The sequence below is a fragment of the Artemia franciscana genome, chromosome 19 (assembly GCF_032884065.1).
Source record: "Artemia franciscana chromosome 19, ASM3288406v1, whole genome shotgun sequence".
Classification (NCBI taxonomy): Eukaryota; Metazoa; Arthropoda; class Branchiopoda; order Anostraca; family Artemiidae; genus Artemia; species Artemia franciscana.
Genome location: NC_088881.1, coordinates 7,343,565 through 7,358,898, shown reverse-complemented (window position 1 = coordinate 7,358,898; position 15,334 = coordinate 7,343,565). Strand labels below are relative to the sequence as shown.

General features: G+C 35.8%; 1 protein-coding gene across 1 annotated transcript; it reads right to left on the bottom strand.

Moving 5' to 3' along the window:
• Positions 1-9,885, bottom strand: LOC136039239 (uncharacterized). Its single transcript, XM_065722791.1, has 3 exons — positions 9,798-9,885; positions 7,155-7,349; positions 1-2,905 (listed from the first exon to the last, which is right to left on the bottom strand). The coding sequence occupies exon 3, from the start codon at positions 1,943-1,945 to the stop codon at positions 98-100; it is 1,848 nt and encodes a 615-aa protein (XP_065578863.1). The 5' UTR covers positions 1,946-2,905; positions 7,155-7,349; positions 9,798-9,885; the 3' UTR covers positions 1-97.
• Between the last annotated feature and the right edge of the window lie 5,449 nt (positions 9,886-15,334).

The following is a 15,334-nucleotide window of genomic DNA, read 5'->3' as shown; positions in this document are numbered from 1 at the left end:
TTTGTTTTGAAAAAGATGACTTGAAATATATTTTGCTGTACTTATGGTACACGAGACAAATGTCAGACATGATTTAACAATTATATCATTAAAATATCTATTTTTTTGAAGCAACTGACTTTTTCTTTCTTGCTAAAGTCATGCATTCTGGCAAGCCAAGAGCGTACATCACGTCTTCAGTAACTTCAGGCAGTCCAGAATCACGTTGGAAAAAGTTCGGAAACTTGTGAGTTTCTTCTTCTTCCACTTCAATCAGCTCAACCTCACACCAACGAGGTCTGCTATAATCTGGCGGAGATTTTGACCTTACTCTTGTTTTAGGTGGCAATGGTGGTGGCTCATCCGAGTTTGTAACCTCGATTTCAAGTTTTTGGTTACTTTGGGATACTGCTAAGTTCTGTTGAGATTCAACGAAGTCTAGTTCTAAATCTGTTTTAATTTTTTTATTTCTTTCATCAGTGAAACCCTTTAGATATTTGTATTCTAGGGCTGGTGGGGATTGAGGACTATCGTGAATGATTGACAAGGGTCTATATTTTGCAGTTCTGTTTGATTTTGGGGGGAGAGTTGGAGACCTCTTTAGATCGTATTCACTGCTCGCAGAAAAAGACGCTAAAGTGGTTTTTCCCAGAACCGAATCAGTTTTTTCAACTCCTAGGCTGAGGTATTTCGGAGTCACATAATTAGCGGAGGCGAAACTTTCATCGTCATTATTCAGATTTGTTGCTTCCGGCGACAGAATTACTGGAAGAGAGAATTTCCTAGCCTTCGGGGGTAAAGAAGGCGGTGTTGTTCGAACAGCCTGTTGTAAAGCAAACAAGGGTGGTTTAACGGGTTCATCCGCTATATAGTTTGAAATCTTAATCGGAGCCTTCCTTGGTGGTATATCAGGTGGGAGCTCAGAATCCAGGTATTTTGTATTTTTTGTTTCAATACTATTTAGGAGCGGTTCAGACCCATCCCTTGATGGATCTTTTGCTGCTGTTTCTTCTACTGCAAAGTTTTCTGATTCTATATCAGAAGGTTTTATTAGTTCCTTCTTAGGCTTTATTTTGTCACTGGAATTAGACCTGGATACTACCGTTGGGTCACTTAAGAAGTCAAATAAATCGGAGTCAGAGCTGTCACAGTCAGTCCCGACTAATGTTGGTGGCCGAGGCCTTAGCTTTTTTCTCACTGTGCCACCGAAATATTTACGAGACTTCCTTCTGACACTGTCTCGTCTGTTTCGTCGACCTGCACTATCATTATTGGTTCTACGGACTACTAGAGGTGATGATTCTGCTGAACTTAGCTTTTTTAGCCTTAGTGCTTCTACTATTACTGATTCGCTAACATCAGGTGCTTTTTCTATCTCAACACTGTTTCTATTACTTTTTGTTAAGGCTTTTCTACTTTTCCAGAAGAGTATCTTAAATAGGTTTTGCCGAATATTTTTATTCTTCTCTGGCTGAACAGGCTTAGTAGCATTGGGTGGGCTGAAACCAAGATCCAAGGTTTTACTTTTTGTTTTTATAAGTTTCTTTCTCTTAGAAGGGTCAATTTTATCTTTCAAAGGTTGTTCTTCCTTTTGAGAAAAAGAAGTAGCAAAACAATCTGATTTGTTATTACTAACAGGTAGTGAATCACATCTTTTTAATAATTCTCCATTTTGAAGTTGGCACTGCTGCTTTGGTCGTCGACGAAGAGTTACAATGGCTTCTGGCGGAAGCCTTGTCTGAATTTCCGATGGCGGTTGAAAGTTTTTCTTCCTTATTTGTACTCTCCGAAAAGGAAGCTTGAACCTTTGAAATGGAGGGGACCCTGTCTTATTCGGGACATTTATAACGTCAGATGTCTGATTTAAAATGCTTGTTTCATTATCTTTTATCTTGTCTCCGTCCTCTGATACAGTAGTTATTTTTCCTTCCCTTATACCCTCTATTTTATTGTTTCCTCTCAACATAAATTCTATAATTTGTTCTTCTTTATCTACAATACACTTCTCCGTTTCACTATATGAGGCTGCACTAAGAATTGAACTTTCTATTGTCTGATCTTTCTTAAATGATGATTCTTTGATATCTACGTGATAATTCTCATTGTGCTTTGGTGACTGATTTTCATCAGTATTCTTTAGGGTTATCTTTCTTTCCAAAATATTTAGTTTTTCTTTTGGTTTTGAAGGATTACCACTTTGATTCTCCTCTTTTGTTATGTTAATTCCATTTGCTTCAAATGCCTGTTCATCTGATAACTGAAGCTGCTGCACTTCAGTCAAATAGTTTTAGTTTTTATTCTCATTAGCATCAGGACTTGTATTTGTTTTTCCATTTTTTGTTTCTTTTTTTGATACACAATTTTCCTGATTTTGCATGGTAGTAGCTTCAATTTCCTTTTTATCATTTACTTTACTGATCATCTTCTTTGTTATGTCTTCTCTCGAGATACTGGGGGAACCCGTTAAAATCCCTTCTTTCAAAATATTAGGCAAATCATTTTTCGAAGTTGCCTGTAAATAAAGAGTGGGGGCACTTCTCACTTTTACAATAGAGGACTCATTCACATCACTTGCTGTCACTTTTAAGATCTCGAATAGACTAGTTAAGTCTGTCGGATGATCTTTCGTGCCCATCAATAACTCAGTTGATTTACTCTTTGATACTCTTTCAGGTCTTGATTCATTTATTAATTGATTCATTCTTAGTTCATCCTTTGTATTATGGCGTTTCAACAATTTCCACTTTAATTCATCAGTTACATTCTCCCATTTATTTGATTCTTTTATAAGATTATTCTGAAGGTTATTATCGGTTAGAGGCGACGTGGGTATGTAGATGCGCCTATTTCTGTTTTGGTACTCTTCTTTTATTACTTTGTCTAAGTTTTGACTCCATTGCTTCAGGGTATTGCTGTCCTTGATTCTCTAGAACAGAGGGCGTATCAGATATATTGAATGATCGAAATGATAACGAATAATAAACGAAATTATAAACGAAAAGAGAATACTAATTCATGAATAATATAAAAAAATAAAGCAGTGCAACTAGAGGAAAAATTAAAAACTATTTTTCTCAAATGAAAATAAAGAGTGTAATTTTTGAACTTAAAAGGAACAGAAATTATCCTATATACCCGAAAGACAGCAACTCACCTTGGCGTCCGACTCTCGACTCTCTACGATTAGATTTAATTAATGCTTTCCTGAAAGTATTCTAAAATTTATATCATCTAATTGTATGAATTAAAGAAAAAGTTTTCAAAAAATTAAGTTTTTCGAAGAAAAGTAAAGAGCCACACTAAAACCTATTAAGAGCAGAAATAAAAGATACAATAATTAAAGCCTAAAACTTACAGAAATTAAAAAGAATATTTAAGCTTAAAAAAAGTTCTGTTGTAGATAATAAATGAATCCTGCAGGGATCGGAAATTAAAATGAATAATTAAATCAAATTTGCAATAAACAGAACTCATGACAAATAGGAATAGAGCTACTATCTCCTTAAAACTTCTTGAGGCCAGAGCATCTACTGCACCCTCAATGAAAACAGTTTATGGTAATTCCTGATCGTTTTGAGTTTGACTCGATTACTCAAATCTGGTTTCTGTGCGGTTTATGATTACTTTCCTTATCTGTAGCAGTATGTGTTTTCTCTGTTTCATGTGAGAGTTCATTGTGTTACTAGAGTGACACTTCGGTTTTGTTGTGTTTTTTTTTCCTAGCACCCCGATTTCAGCTTATTCCTAGAAAGTGGTAAGGGTCTAACCTCTGCGGTTTTACGGAAAGTGTGGAACTTAGGCCGGATTGATGAATGTGACTTTACATTTTGAAAGTTTCGTAGAACTCTTGCCTGGGGCAAAAAGTCATTCAATTTATCGTTTGGTTTTTCGCCCTTGGAATTGCGGTTGAGAAATGGTATCAGATGTGCCTCTTAAACTTTATGACTTCTCTCATTACTAAAGAAATTAGAGTTCTAGTGAACTCTATGGTCAGTTTCTGAGGTCATCCTTTCTAAGTGATGACCTTAGAAACTTGGCCTAAGGCAAAAAAGCCAACTTTAAAACTAAGACAGATAGATTTTTTTTCGACGGCAGTCGATAGCTCCTGATGGGTTGATCAAAGTATATGTCATCCATTTTTGGTAGAAAAATTCCTTCATGTGATATACCAGTTTGAAAGGTGAAAGGGTTTATAACTTCAGTATTAAGGTAAACACTGAAACCAAAAATAGGCCGATACAGAAATGGTATCAGATGTATCTCTTAAACTTTAAAAGCTCTCTCAATTGCTAAAAAAAAATTAGAGTTTATCCTTTGCTCCTTTCTAAGCGGTGACGTTAGAAACTTGGCCTACGGCAAAAAAGTCAACTTTTGAACTAAGCCAGATAGATTTTTTTTTTTTCGATGGCAGTCGATAGCTCTTGATGAGCTGATCTAAGTATATGTCATCCATTTTTGGTAGAAAAATTCCTTCATGAGATATACCAGTGTGAAAGTTAAAAGGGGTTGATAACTTCAGTAGTAAGGTGCACACTGAAACCAAAAACAGGCCGATATCAATTGCGAGACATATAGGGGAATCTTAGGCAACAGTCGGCTGTTTGCTCATAATCATCTTCGACAATGAGGGGTTCGCAACTTTTGCTAGTTGGTGTACTTATTAGGTGTATTTGATGGTAAGACCAATTTGGTGTCAGTGGTAAGACATGTAGGGGACTTGTAATTAAAAATCAGCTGTTAGGCTACAATCATCTTCAGCGATAAGGGGTTTGCAACTTTTGCTAGCTGCAATGAGGGCTTTGCAAATTTTACGAGTCGGTGTACCTAGTATTTATTTTAAGATCCTTACAGATTAACAACTTCAGCGTTTAATCGAAGCGAGGAAACGAAACCAAAGTATTGCTCTCGCAACAATTTACTTGGCGAAGCCGAAAAAAGGTTGCCACAACACCTCACGTTGCCCATGCAAAGTAGATCTAGTAGTTTCTGTTCGTTTCTGGTTTTATTGATTCATTGATTGTAGTTTCTTTTCGTTTTGAGTTCCAATTAGGTATGAATTTATTTCTGCTCTTCTTGAGTTGACACGTGATTATTCACTTTTCTTTGAAAAATATTTCTTTGGAAAACTATTTTTTAATTAGTTTATGTTTGTTTCTAAATAGCACAGTCTTATTATTGGTTAATGTCAGAAAAATGCTCGGCAAACTCAAAGCTAAAATTAGAATTTATAAAAATAACAAATAGACTGAGCTTAATTCATTGTTTTGATCACCACACACGGACAAAAAGTAAAAAAAGAGCATATATTTTTTTTCACCTCATGCATTCCTAAAAACAACCCAAGAATACACATAAATCTTATCTTCCCTTTTTTGAAAGAATTTTTATATGTTTTTTTATAACTATTTGTTTACTTTAGTAAAGTAACGGTAACTCCTCAAAACAGAGGGGAGACAAGCACCAATCACCAGCCAGCGGTGACAAGCTGTACTAGATCCTCAGAATTGATACTAGCAAGAGAAATTCTTCCTCCCGCCTCGGATTGCACCTCAGGAATCTATCATTACGTCACGATTGGCAATTCCTACTTCTAGGAGGATTGAACCACCCGTGGCCGGATAACCGCCCGCCACCACCCAGTGAAATCAGCAATAATCAGCAATAAGTTGTGTCCCTATGTCCCGGTCGTCATTTATATTCCCTGTGTCCCGGTCGTGATTTGTGTCCGGGTGTCCCAGTCTGTAATTTCTCTTTGAGGTTCCCGGTCGTCATTTATATTCCCTGTGTCCCGGTCGTCATTTGTGTCCCGGTGTCCCGGTATGTAATTCCATCAGTTGACAAACATGACGTCAGTTGACAAACAACTTCATGACGCATACAGCTCAATCCTTATAATGACGTCAGTCGACAAACATGACGTCAGTCGACACACAAACATGACGTCACTCGACATACACACACACAGAAAACTTATTTTTATATATATAGATAGGCATATATACACTATTTTTATAGGCGAGCAATAATTGTGTATTTATGCATTTTTTTTTCTCGAAAACGGCTCCACATTGTCTTGGAAAATTTATATCCTGGGGTTTTCTGTTCTAAAAACGATCTAGATAGGTCATAAGTTTGAGAAAATTCGTTATGAGCCTTAAATTTGGAAAAAAAATATGTGAGTTACGTCATTTTTATATACATCAGTATTGCAATGCCTTCAATGTGCCGACTTAATTTTGAAAGTGCAATAAGTCTATTTACAGAAGACATTTTAAGTAGTTTCATAATGCCTAGAGAATAAATGAACAACCCACAACATTAATCGTGATAAGACCAATCCGAGAAGCTAAGGTAAAGAGTATTGAAAAAATGTCTGAAGTAATGATAAACGAAAATGAAGAACAAATATATACAGTCAGAATACTTCCGTCAGCAACAATTACAACGAGTCAAAAACAAAAGGGAAGAACAAAGAAACATACGGTTGAAAGATAAGTAGCAGCAAGAATTAAAACTACTCAAAAACAAACATGAACAACCAAAAAAAAAAAAAAATAAGGCTAGAAGATATACCACAGCGAGAACAAGGAAATGTTCGGTGAGAAGATAAGCGGTAGTAAGAATCACAAGGAATCATAAAAAAGTCAGCATCAGAACGTGTCACAAATAGAATGAAAAGCAAAATTGTGCTGTTAGAAGACAAGCGACAGCAAAAATCAAAACGGTGCGAAAATGCAAGTGAAATAGAAGGAAATATTACGTTAGAAGAACAACGCCATCACCATGTTCGACGCCAACAAAATGTGGCACAAAACCCAGTACAAATCGACAAAGATGCATAAACTACGCAGATGTTGATTACAAATTATTGGGACCTTTCAACGTTTTAAGTGTCCCCTGGGGAGCGCTCCATTTTCCCAAGGAAAGAGTAGCAAACAAATCTGACTTATATGGACGTTGCGGGAAAATTTTTATTTTTCCAATGGTGACTTTATCGAACTTATGGTGACACCGTGACATCAAGAAGAGGCTTACATTGTCTGCAGTTACAATATAAGTGGCAATGAGAATCAATATATATATATATATATATATATATATATTTTTCATTAAAAAAATATCTCAGATTCTTTTTTCATTAAAATGAAATACAATAAACATTAAATATGACTTACAAGGAAAATATTCCCGTCGATGCTCTTAATTATAATCCTGTTCCCTGACTGATCACTGTCAAAATATTTGACCCTCTTAATGTCGATCTTTTCCAGACACTGGCCTCTATTTATGTGTGTTTCCTTATTTCTGAAGAACAAAAGCTGACTCCACTCCAAAACAGCCCAGTATTTCTTCCATGGGCTTAGAAATTTCTAATTAAAGGGAAAATCATCATTTTTTTCATAATAAGGCTAATTTATACAAATTTGGGGTAAGTCGAACTGTACATAGACTAAACATATTACAATTAAATGTGCAGTGAAACAAGCAGTATTCTCAAAACTAAATTGGTCATTCCTGACAAAAAAAAAAGAAGAAATAAAAGAAGAAAAGATTTAGCTAAATTTCCTAATTGGATTGAGGTCAATAAAAACATTCAAATTAGAAATAGCATATGTTTCGAAAATGAAAAAAAGAAGAAAGACACAGGGCAGAAAAACTAGCTCAGCATAAAAAAAAACTAAGGTAAAATCTAGGATAACCTACAATTACTAGGATAGCCATGCAAGATTGTAGAAAAACATTTTTTAAATTCTCTGGTTGAAATTTCCGTATAGAATGGCGCACTAACTAAGATCAATGCGATTAAGATTGCGCTAATTAAGATAATAATTAATTAATACTATACTAATTAATTTTTTTCTATACTATATACACTATTATTAATGTACATTAATATTAATATATTATTAATGCATATTAATATTATACTAACATGTAATATTAAATTAAGACTGCGCACTAAGTAAGATTTAATCTTTTTACTTTTAAGTTTGTGTTCAATTTGGTCCCTCGGAAGCACTTTACAATTTGGCAAAAAAAAAATTAAATAAACAAAGAAAATGTTGAATTGCTTGATAACTACAGCCAAATTGGTTGCGATTGAACGAACGTTTTCATAATATTTCACTTCATTACGTCTTAATAAAAAGTATTTCCTTCTATGCAGTGACATACATTGGACTATGTAAATAGGTATAGTTATCGCTACTCTTACTATGCACAACCGTACACTAATGTGCAATAAGTTGATCTCCCTCCCCGTGGTGAAACATTAATGTAAAAAGTTCATTTTTACTATAATATTCCGTAAAAAAGCCTATATAAATAATATAAATGTAATTATAAATATATTTTTACTAAATGACGCCCTCCTGTGTCCGAAATGATAGGAAATACATATGAAATACTCCTTTTAGTATTCAAAATGTTTGCTACTACGTTACTGCTGTGACAATATGGATAACAGTTCGCGCTTTGAACGTGATTGCGTATCAGGCTCGTATCCTGGTAATCCTGATTGCGTATCAGGATTGAGGAATTACAGAATAATTTCTCATTTACGATATAATTTCTATTCATTTTAAGTTTGAATTTTGCTCCTTACTTTCAGTTGAACAACTTTATTTAATTTCTAACTGTTTGTATATCATGCTAGGAAATCCTATTCCCTACCCACCCTTCGGTTAAAATTACTCCTGGAAAATATAACCCGGAAGCTCCCCCTCAGAAAGTCCTCTCCCCCCCAAAAAAACTAAAAGAATCCGTATATTTAACAGTAACAAATACTATATGTGAACAATAGAAACACTGCGTATCTTACAACCATTTCCATTTCCTTAGGGACTATGGGGGATCATATCATCCCCAAAGATATAATTATTTGACTTTTCAACTATGCTAAATCAAATGACTATCTCAAAGTTTTCATCGGATGTCTTTGGGGGAAAAAGGGACATGAGAGGTGGGCTAGTTGCCCTCCAATCTTCTTGGTCCCTGAAAAAGAGCACTAGAAATTACGATGTTCTAGGACCAATGGGTCGATACGATCACCCCCTGAAAAAAAAAACAATAAAAGCTAACAAACAAATAAACACGCATCATGACTTTGACTTTTCAAAGTCAAATTAAAAAATTCCACATTTTTATAGATAGGAGCTTGAAACCTCTATAGTAGGGTTTTCTCATATGTTGAATCTGATGTTAATTTTCGTTCTGATCGCTCGACTTTTTGGGGGTCTTTCCCCTTTTTTGAAATTCAGTCAAATTTTTTCAGACTTATAGCATTTTAAACCAACTGATTTTTATATATTAGGAGCCACCATAGAAAGCCAATTCTTTTTATGTATGTATTGTTGTCAAAATTACGTTTTGTAAGTGTCGGTTATTATTGGGCCGAGTCACTCCTTGCTACCAATTCTTCGCCACAAACTGTTTGATCAGGTAAATCTGGCCGCAATGATATCCACCATCTTTGAGACTGTAAGGTTTATTTTCAAATAGCTTCTTCCAAACATTAATTAAGTAATAACACAATGGTAGATCCTATGTCTCCTGTCCAATATTTTGCCTCTATAACTGTCTATATTGGAACTATCTATATTCTTATGCTTGGAACATTTTATGTGTAGCAGGGTATTCGACAGGTTTTACTCCGCTAGCCTTAGCTAATAAAGGGGTCTAAAAGTTTAAGCATCTGTTTTAACTTTTAAAGTAATACTCAAGTACCCAGTATGTTATCAACTAATGAATGATGCAAGTGTGAACTTTAGCTGAAAACTTGCTATTTTTTAAACTTACTAATTCTAGTAAAAACTTACTATTTTAGATCTTTTTTCCAAATAATCCGCGTGGACAACATTCTCCATCACAGATCTAATTTAAATACATCAATTTTGAGATTTTTCCACAATCTCAAAACCACATCCTTATTAAATAAGCAAACTTCCTCATCTTTTGCGATTCAATAGACAATAGCACTTATTCAATACAACTGATATCCTTTGTGTTATCACATTTACAAACTTGTACCAAGAATGGGGCAAATTACAAATTATTAAGACCGGCATGCAGGGGTGGCTAAAAGCAGTCAGGCCAGGAAGAGGGAGGGGGAGGATACGATTTTCGATTTAAACAGTTTCTTGATCATATTATATGAACTATAATCACCTGTACTATAATCAAAGTAGTCCTAGAAAATTCACCCCTGTGAAAAACTCCCCTTTCACGGAATATTCTCCCACATGGGTTTGCATTGGCACCGGTAGTACCGCTATTCCTGTTTGTAGTAAGTTCTCTTCGTTTTAAAGTTTGACTTTATTATTCATTTTAAATTGTATCCGTTTTAGGGTTTATTTATTCATCTTTATCAGTATCTGTTATCTTTATATTTGATGCGATTATTCATTCTAATTTATGTTCGTTTCGGGTTTAATTTGTTCACTGATATTAACTTGTGATATTTCAAGTTTGAATTATTATAGTTTTATTTCTATTCCTTTAAGGTTTGAATACAGCTCTTTACTTTTCTTTGAAAAGCCTCTTTTTCGGAAAAGACGTTCAAAATTTTCTTTTGAAATTCTTTGTTAATTAATATTAACCAATGAGCATTTTTAGTTTTTTTCAGGTTTTCTGCTTAAAACTAAAAAAACCGGATTCTAACTTAAATTCTCAAGTTCCATAGCTTCAGTTGGGCAGCAAAAGGTCGTATCTCCATAATTATAAATTTTCCGAAGAGTAAAAAAAAAAACCTTACAACTTGTTAATTTCCCCTAATATACGGTACCGTAAATCAAAAACGCTTTGATATCCATTGGTTTTACATATCAATCTGTTTTACGGTTATCGGAGGAAAAATAAAAAAAGTTGTGACGGTTTTTCTTCTGAAAATTTACAATTATGGATATAAGATCTTATGATATCCGACTGGCGATAAGGTGATCTGAACGTTGGTTTTGACTATATTCAAAATAATTACTGCATACACTTCGTTCAATTCGAAGTTATAGTTTAGGACGGTTCTTGAACCGTCCTAACTCTTCTTTTAATTCAACTGTAACCTGTACATGACATACCCGAACGAACCCCCCTGGGATAATGCTTAAGAGGGATACTGGAACAAGTATGGATGAAAATGGAATAAGAGAATAGATATGTATTGGGGGCATCGCTCACCTCTCTTTATTTCTGATTCTTTGCAATCTTTTATTTCTGGCTTTGGCACGAGCGTATGCCTGATTTTGTGTGAAAAAGAGGTCATCTTGAAAAACTAGATGCGCATAAACCGGCTAATTGAGCTCAGCATCCCCCTCTACATTCCCTGAAAGTTTCAAGTTAATATCATTAGCCGTCTCTGAAACACAGTGCCTTTTGGTTTTGTTTATTATCCCCCTCAAAATTCTATAACGGTTTCAACTTAATACCCTTAGCCGTTCATGAGATAAATCAGACATGGCGTATCTCTTATCCCTCCTTTTCAGGCCAAGGAGCCTTTGTTTGGATTCCTACTGTAAATTCATTGTATTTTATTTCATTTTGAATAAAACTTACATCATCTTATGACTATGTACGTACATAGTGTCTTTTGGTCTATTTCATTATTACCCCCAATGTTAGATGAAACTTTCAACATAATACCCTTATCCGTTCCTAGGATCTTGCAGACACACCCCTTTTTATAACCTGAATGAAACATAGTATCTTTTGACTGAGTCCAACCCCCCCCCTCAACATTCCCTGAATGTTTCAACTTATTACCCTTAGACGTTCCTGAAATATTGCATATACAGCCTTTTGACAACCTGGATGCACATTCTTCTAAACACAACTTCAAAGTTTCAAATTAATACTTATAGCCGTTCCTAAGATATGGCAGATGCGCTATTTTAACAACCTAGATGGATGTATCCTCTTTTAATTTAACATCAAATTCGATTTAGTTTAGCATTGCGGCATCTTTCAATAACCCTTAGCCGTTTCTGAGATATTGCAGATACGCTCTTTTATTACCCTGGATGTACAAAGTATCTTTTGACTTGATTGAGCCTCCTTATCAACATTGACCGGAAGTTTCAACTAAACAGACTTAGCAATCCTGATATATTTTACTGACCCCTCTTAAAATTCGCTTTTAAATAATAGCCAATTTTCATTATTTACGGCTTCTGTCCCAGGCCCTATGAGGACCATATCATCTTAGACCTTTGAATCTTAGTTCCTCCAGGGCCAGGTGTCTCGGAGGGTCACAAAGCCTCGCCAGATGTCCCGGAGCGGAGCAGCAGCCGTGACGTCCTCCTACTGTGGTTGTGATGACAGCCCAGTACTCCGCAGAACTCGGTCGTACTGTCGTCGGAGGGTGTGTTTCGGTCACTCTTTTTTTTGCCCACCCTCGGGTTGCCACTTGTAGACAGCATTTGGAAGATAGTCTCCTGACATTCGGAGGACATGAAAAAGGTAGGTCCATCTTCTCTCCTTCATGAGATCAATAACTGGCGGTTGACGGTTCGTCTGCGCACCACTACGTTCGCGACCCTGACCTGCCACGAAATGTTAAGGATTCTTCTGAGGCAGACATTTTCAAATGCTAGGATACGTTTTTCTAGCTTGACATTCAGCTTCCAGCATTCACTTGCATAAAGGAGAATGGACATGACGTTGCTATTCAACAGACGCAAAGAGTACTTTTTGCTTCGTCATGCTGGTTTCAGTTTGTTGAATGCCGATTTTGCTTGTACAATTCACTTTTTTATCTCGATGACTATTTCGTCATCGTGTTCGATCCAACTTCCAAGATATTTGAACTCCTGGATTTCTTCGACCTTTTATCTGTTGCATTTAAGGATCAAAGGTGAGTTGGATGTGGCCATGCTCTTCGATTTACCAACGTTTACTATTGGTCTCACTTTCTCAGCCTTGTCTGCTATGGTGTCAAGTAGTAGCTGCAAACGTTGCTTCGTCTCTTCTAGAAGTACTACATTGTCTGCGAAGTCTAAGTCTGTGAGCTGCTGACCACTGACTTTTAAACCAAAGCCTGATACTTGCCGTAGGATATAATCCATTACTAGGACAAATAGGAACGGGGATAACACACATCCTTGTTTCACTCCAAGAAAATCTTAAAGAATCGTGTCTCCCCGTATTCCGTTCTGATACAACATTCGCTCTTTTCATAGAGGACCATTATCATATGGACTACTTTAATAGGTACTCCATAAAATTTCAAAATCTTCCATAAAACATCACGGTCGATGGAATCGAACGCTTTTTCGAAGTCAATGAAGAGCAGATAAAGCTTTTTATTCCATTCTCTTGACTCTTCACCATAAGTCTGAGGATAAAAATAAGGTCAGAACATGCTCTATCGGGCCAGATCATATGTTGTTCATCCCTTAGATATGAGTAAAGAACTGCTCTCAAACGCTGCAATATAATTGTGGCCAAGAGCTTACTTGGCACTGAAATCAGGTTAATCCCCCTCCAGTTGTCACAGTTAAGAGCATCTCCCTTCTTAAACAGTTTGACTAGAATACCTATTCCAATCACGTGGGACCTTTCCCGTGCTCCAAACTGCTACTAAGAGAGCAGTCCATACATTTAAGTAGGCTCGAAGGGATGCCTTCAGCATCTCCGTCGTTATCCCATTGACTCCCGATGCACGGCCATCTTTAAGCTTTTTGGTAGCTCCTTCTAACTCTACAATGTTTGGAGCATCAGCCCTACTTGAATCTTACAACTATTTTTGTTAAAATGACTGTCCATGATTTTTATCAAATATCTTTGGAGGTTAACAATCACAAAAAGGGTAAGGGAGGGGTGTTGACTGGCATTCAATCACTTTTGACTTTTGAACAGGGCAGTAGAACCTTCAGTTTTCGATAAAATTCCCCCTCCAAAGTCTCTACAGCCATTTCTTCCATCTGAAATGGCCCTGGAGAAAAAATAATGCATTCACGGCTTACAGCTTTTTACAGCATGCAATGCTTGTTTGATGGGCTATCGACGGACAATATTGTCCGGGCCAATGGCGTCAGTGACGTTAGTCTTAAGCCCTTTGTGCGAAAGTCAAGAACGATTCTATGAAATCGTCTTTCTTATGCCTTATTTACCAAGAAGTACTTGCTACATAAAATTTAAGCTGATAAGTGATGATATTCATTGAAAAGTCTGGTATGATTTCGATTCAAACGAGGTGCAATATGTCCAAGTTTCTGCTTAAAAGTGTAAGGGGAGATGGGCGGGGCGTATCGGAGGAGCCATAGACCCATTTTGTTCCTGAAATCGCATAGATTAAAAATCATTTCAAGTTCTAAATTCAAAGCAGAAGGAACAGAGCCAGCAATATAAGAATTAGGTAGAAATTAGTAAAATATGGCATATAAAAATACCGTCTCCAAAAACAAATGAAATTATCAGTGGGAGAGACAAATTCTTCTCTATCTTCCCGTGGAAAAAACTGTTGGGGTTGAAATAGAGAGTTTTGTTGAGGCAGAACAAGGAGGACCAGGTGTATCAGGGTAAAATAACTATTGAAAGGCAAATTTGTTCAGAGATAACGGAGTGTACTATTGGCAAAACACTTATTAGAATGCATATCTAGTGATTTTAGAAACTGAATTAAATGGGAAAACATATTATATTATTATGAACCTAACGCTTAGCAGAAAGATGGATAAGCTAAATCAACTGATTTTGTTGGCGAAGCTTATTTTAGGATAACTGAAGGGCTTACTTTGGGATAAAGAATATTTTTAACAGCTTTATATATTATTTATATTATATAGGATGAAATAAATATCATTTTATTTGCAATGTAGGGTTACGTAGGATTATGGTTGATCTTGGTAGAACACTGACAATGACCTGTTTAAGCAAATTATGTATCACATTGATGTCAATCTGATTGGTAATCTACAGAATTTCAAGAATCCTTGTCTTGACAGTCCACCAAAAATGATTTAGTAGAAACTTAGCGATTCTTAATATGCGGCTACACCTTAGCCTACATTTGTTGGCCTACCGATTTGTTGTTGTTGAGTTACTTTCAACTAAAACTGCTGCTTCGTCCTTACCTTACTCGGTTTAGTCTATAAATCTCAATTGTTTCGTCCATCTTTGCGTGGCTCCCACAAGATACTCTACTTTGCCCCCTTCTTTTTGTTGTAGTGGATAAGCAGGGGACTAGCAATCTTCCTCAAATATAAATAATATTGCCAATTTAACCAAGTTAGTTAAAAAAAGACACAAATTAAAAAAAAGAAGCATTACAATTAAAACAAATGTATTTATAGAACAAAACAAATGGAAACTTTTTGCGACCCGAAATTTTCAACTGTAATACTTTAGTTTTTCTGCTGATGAC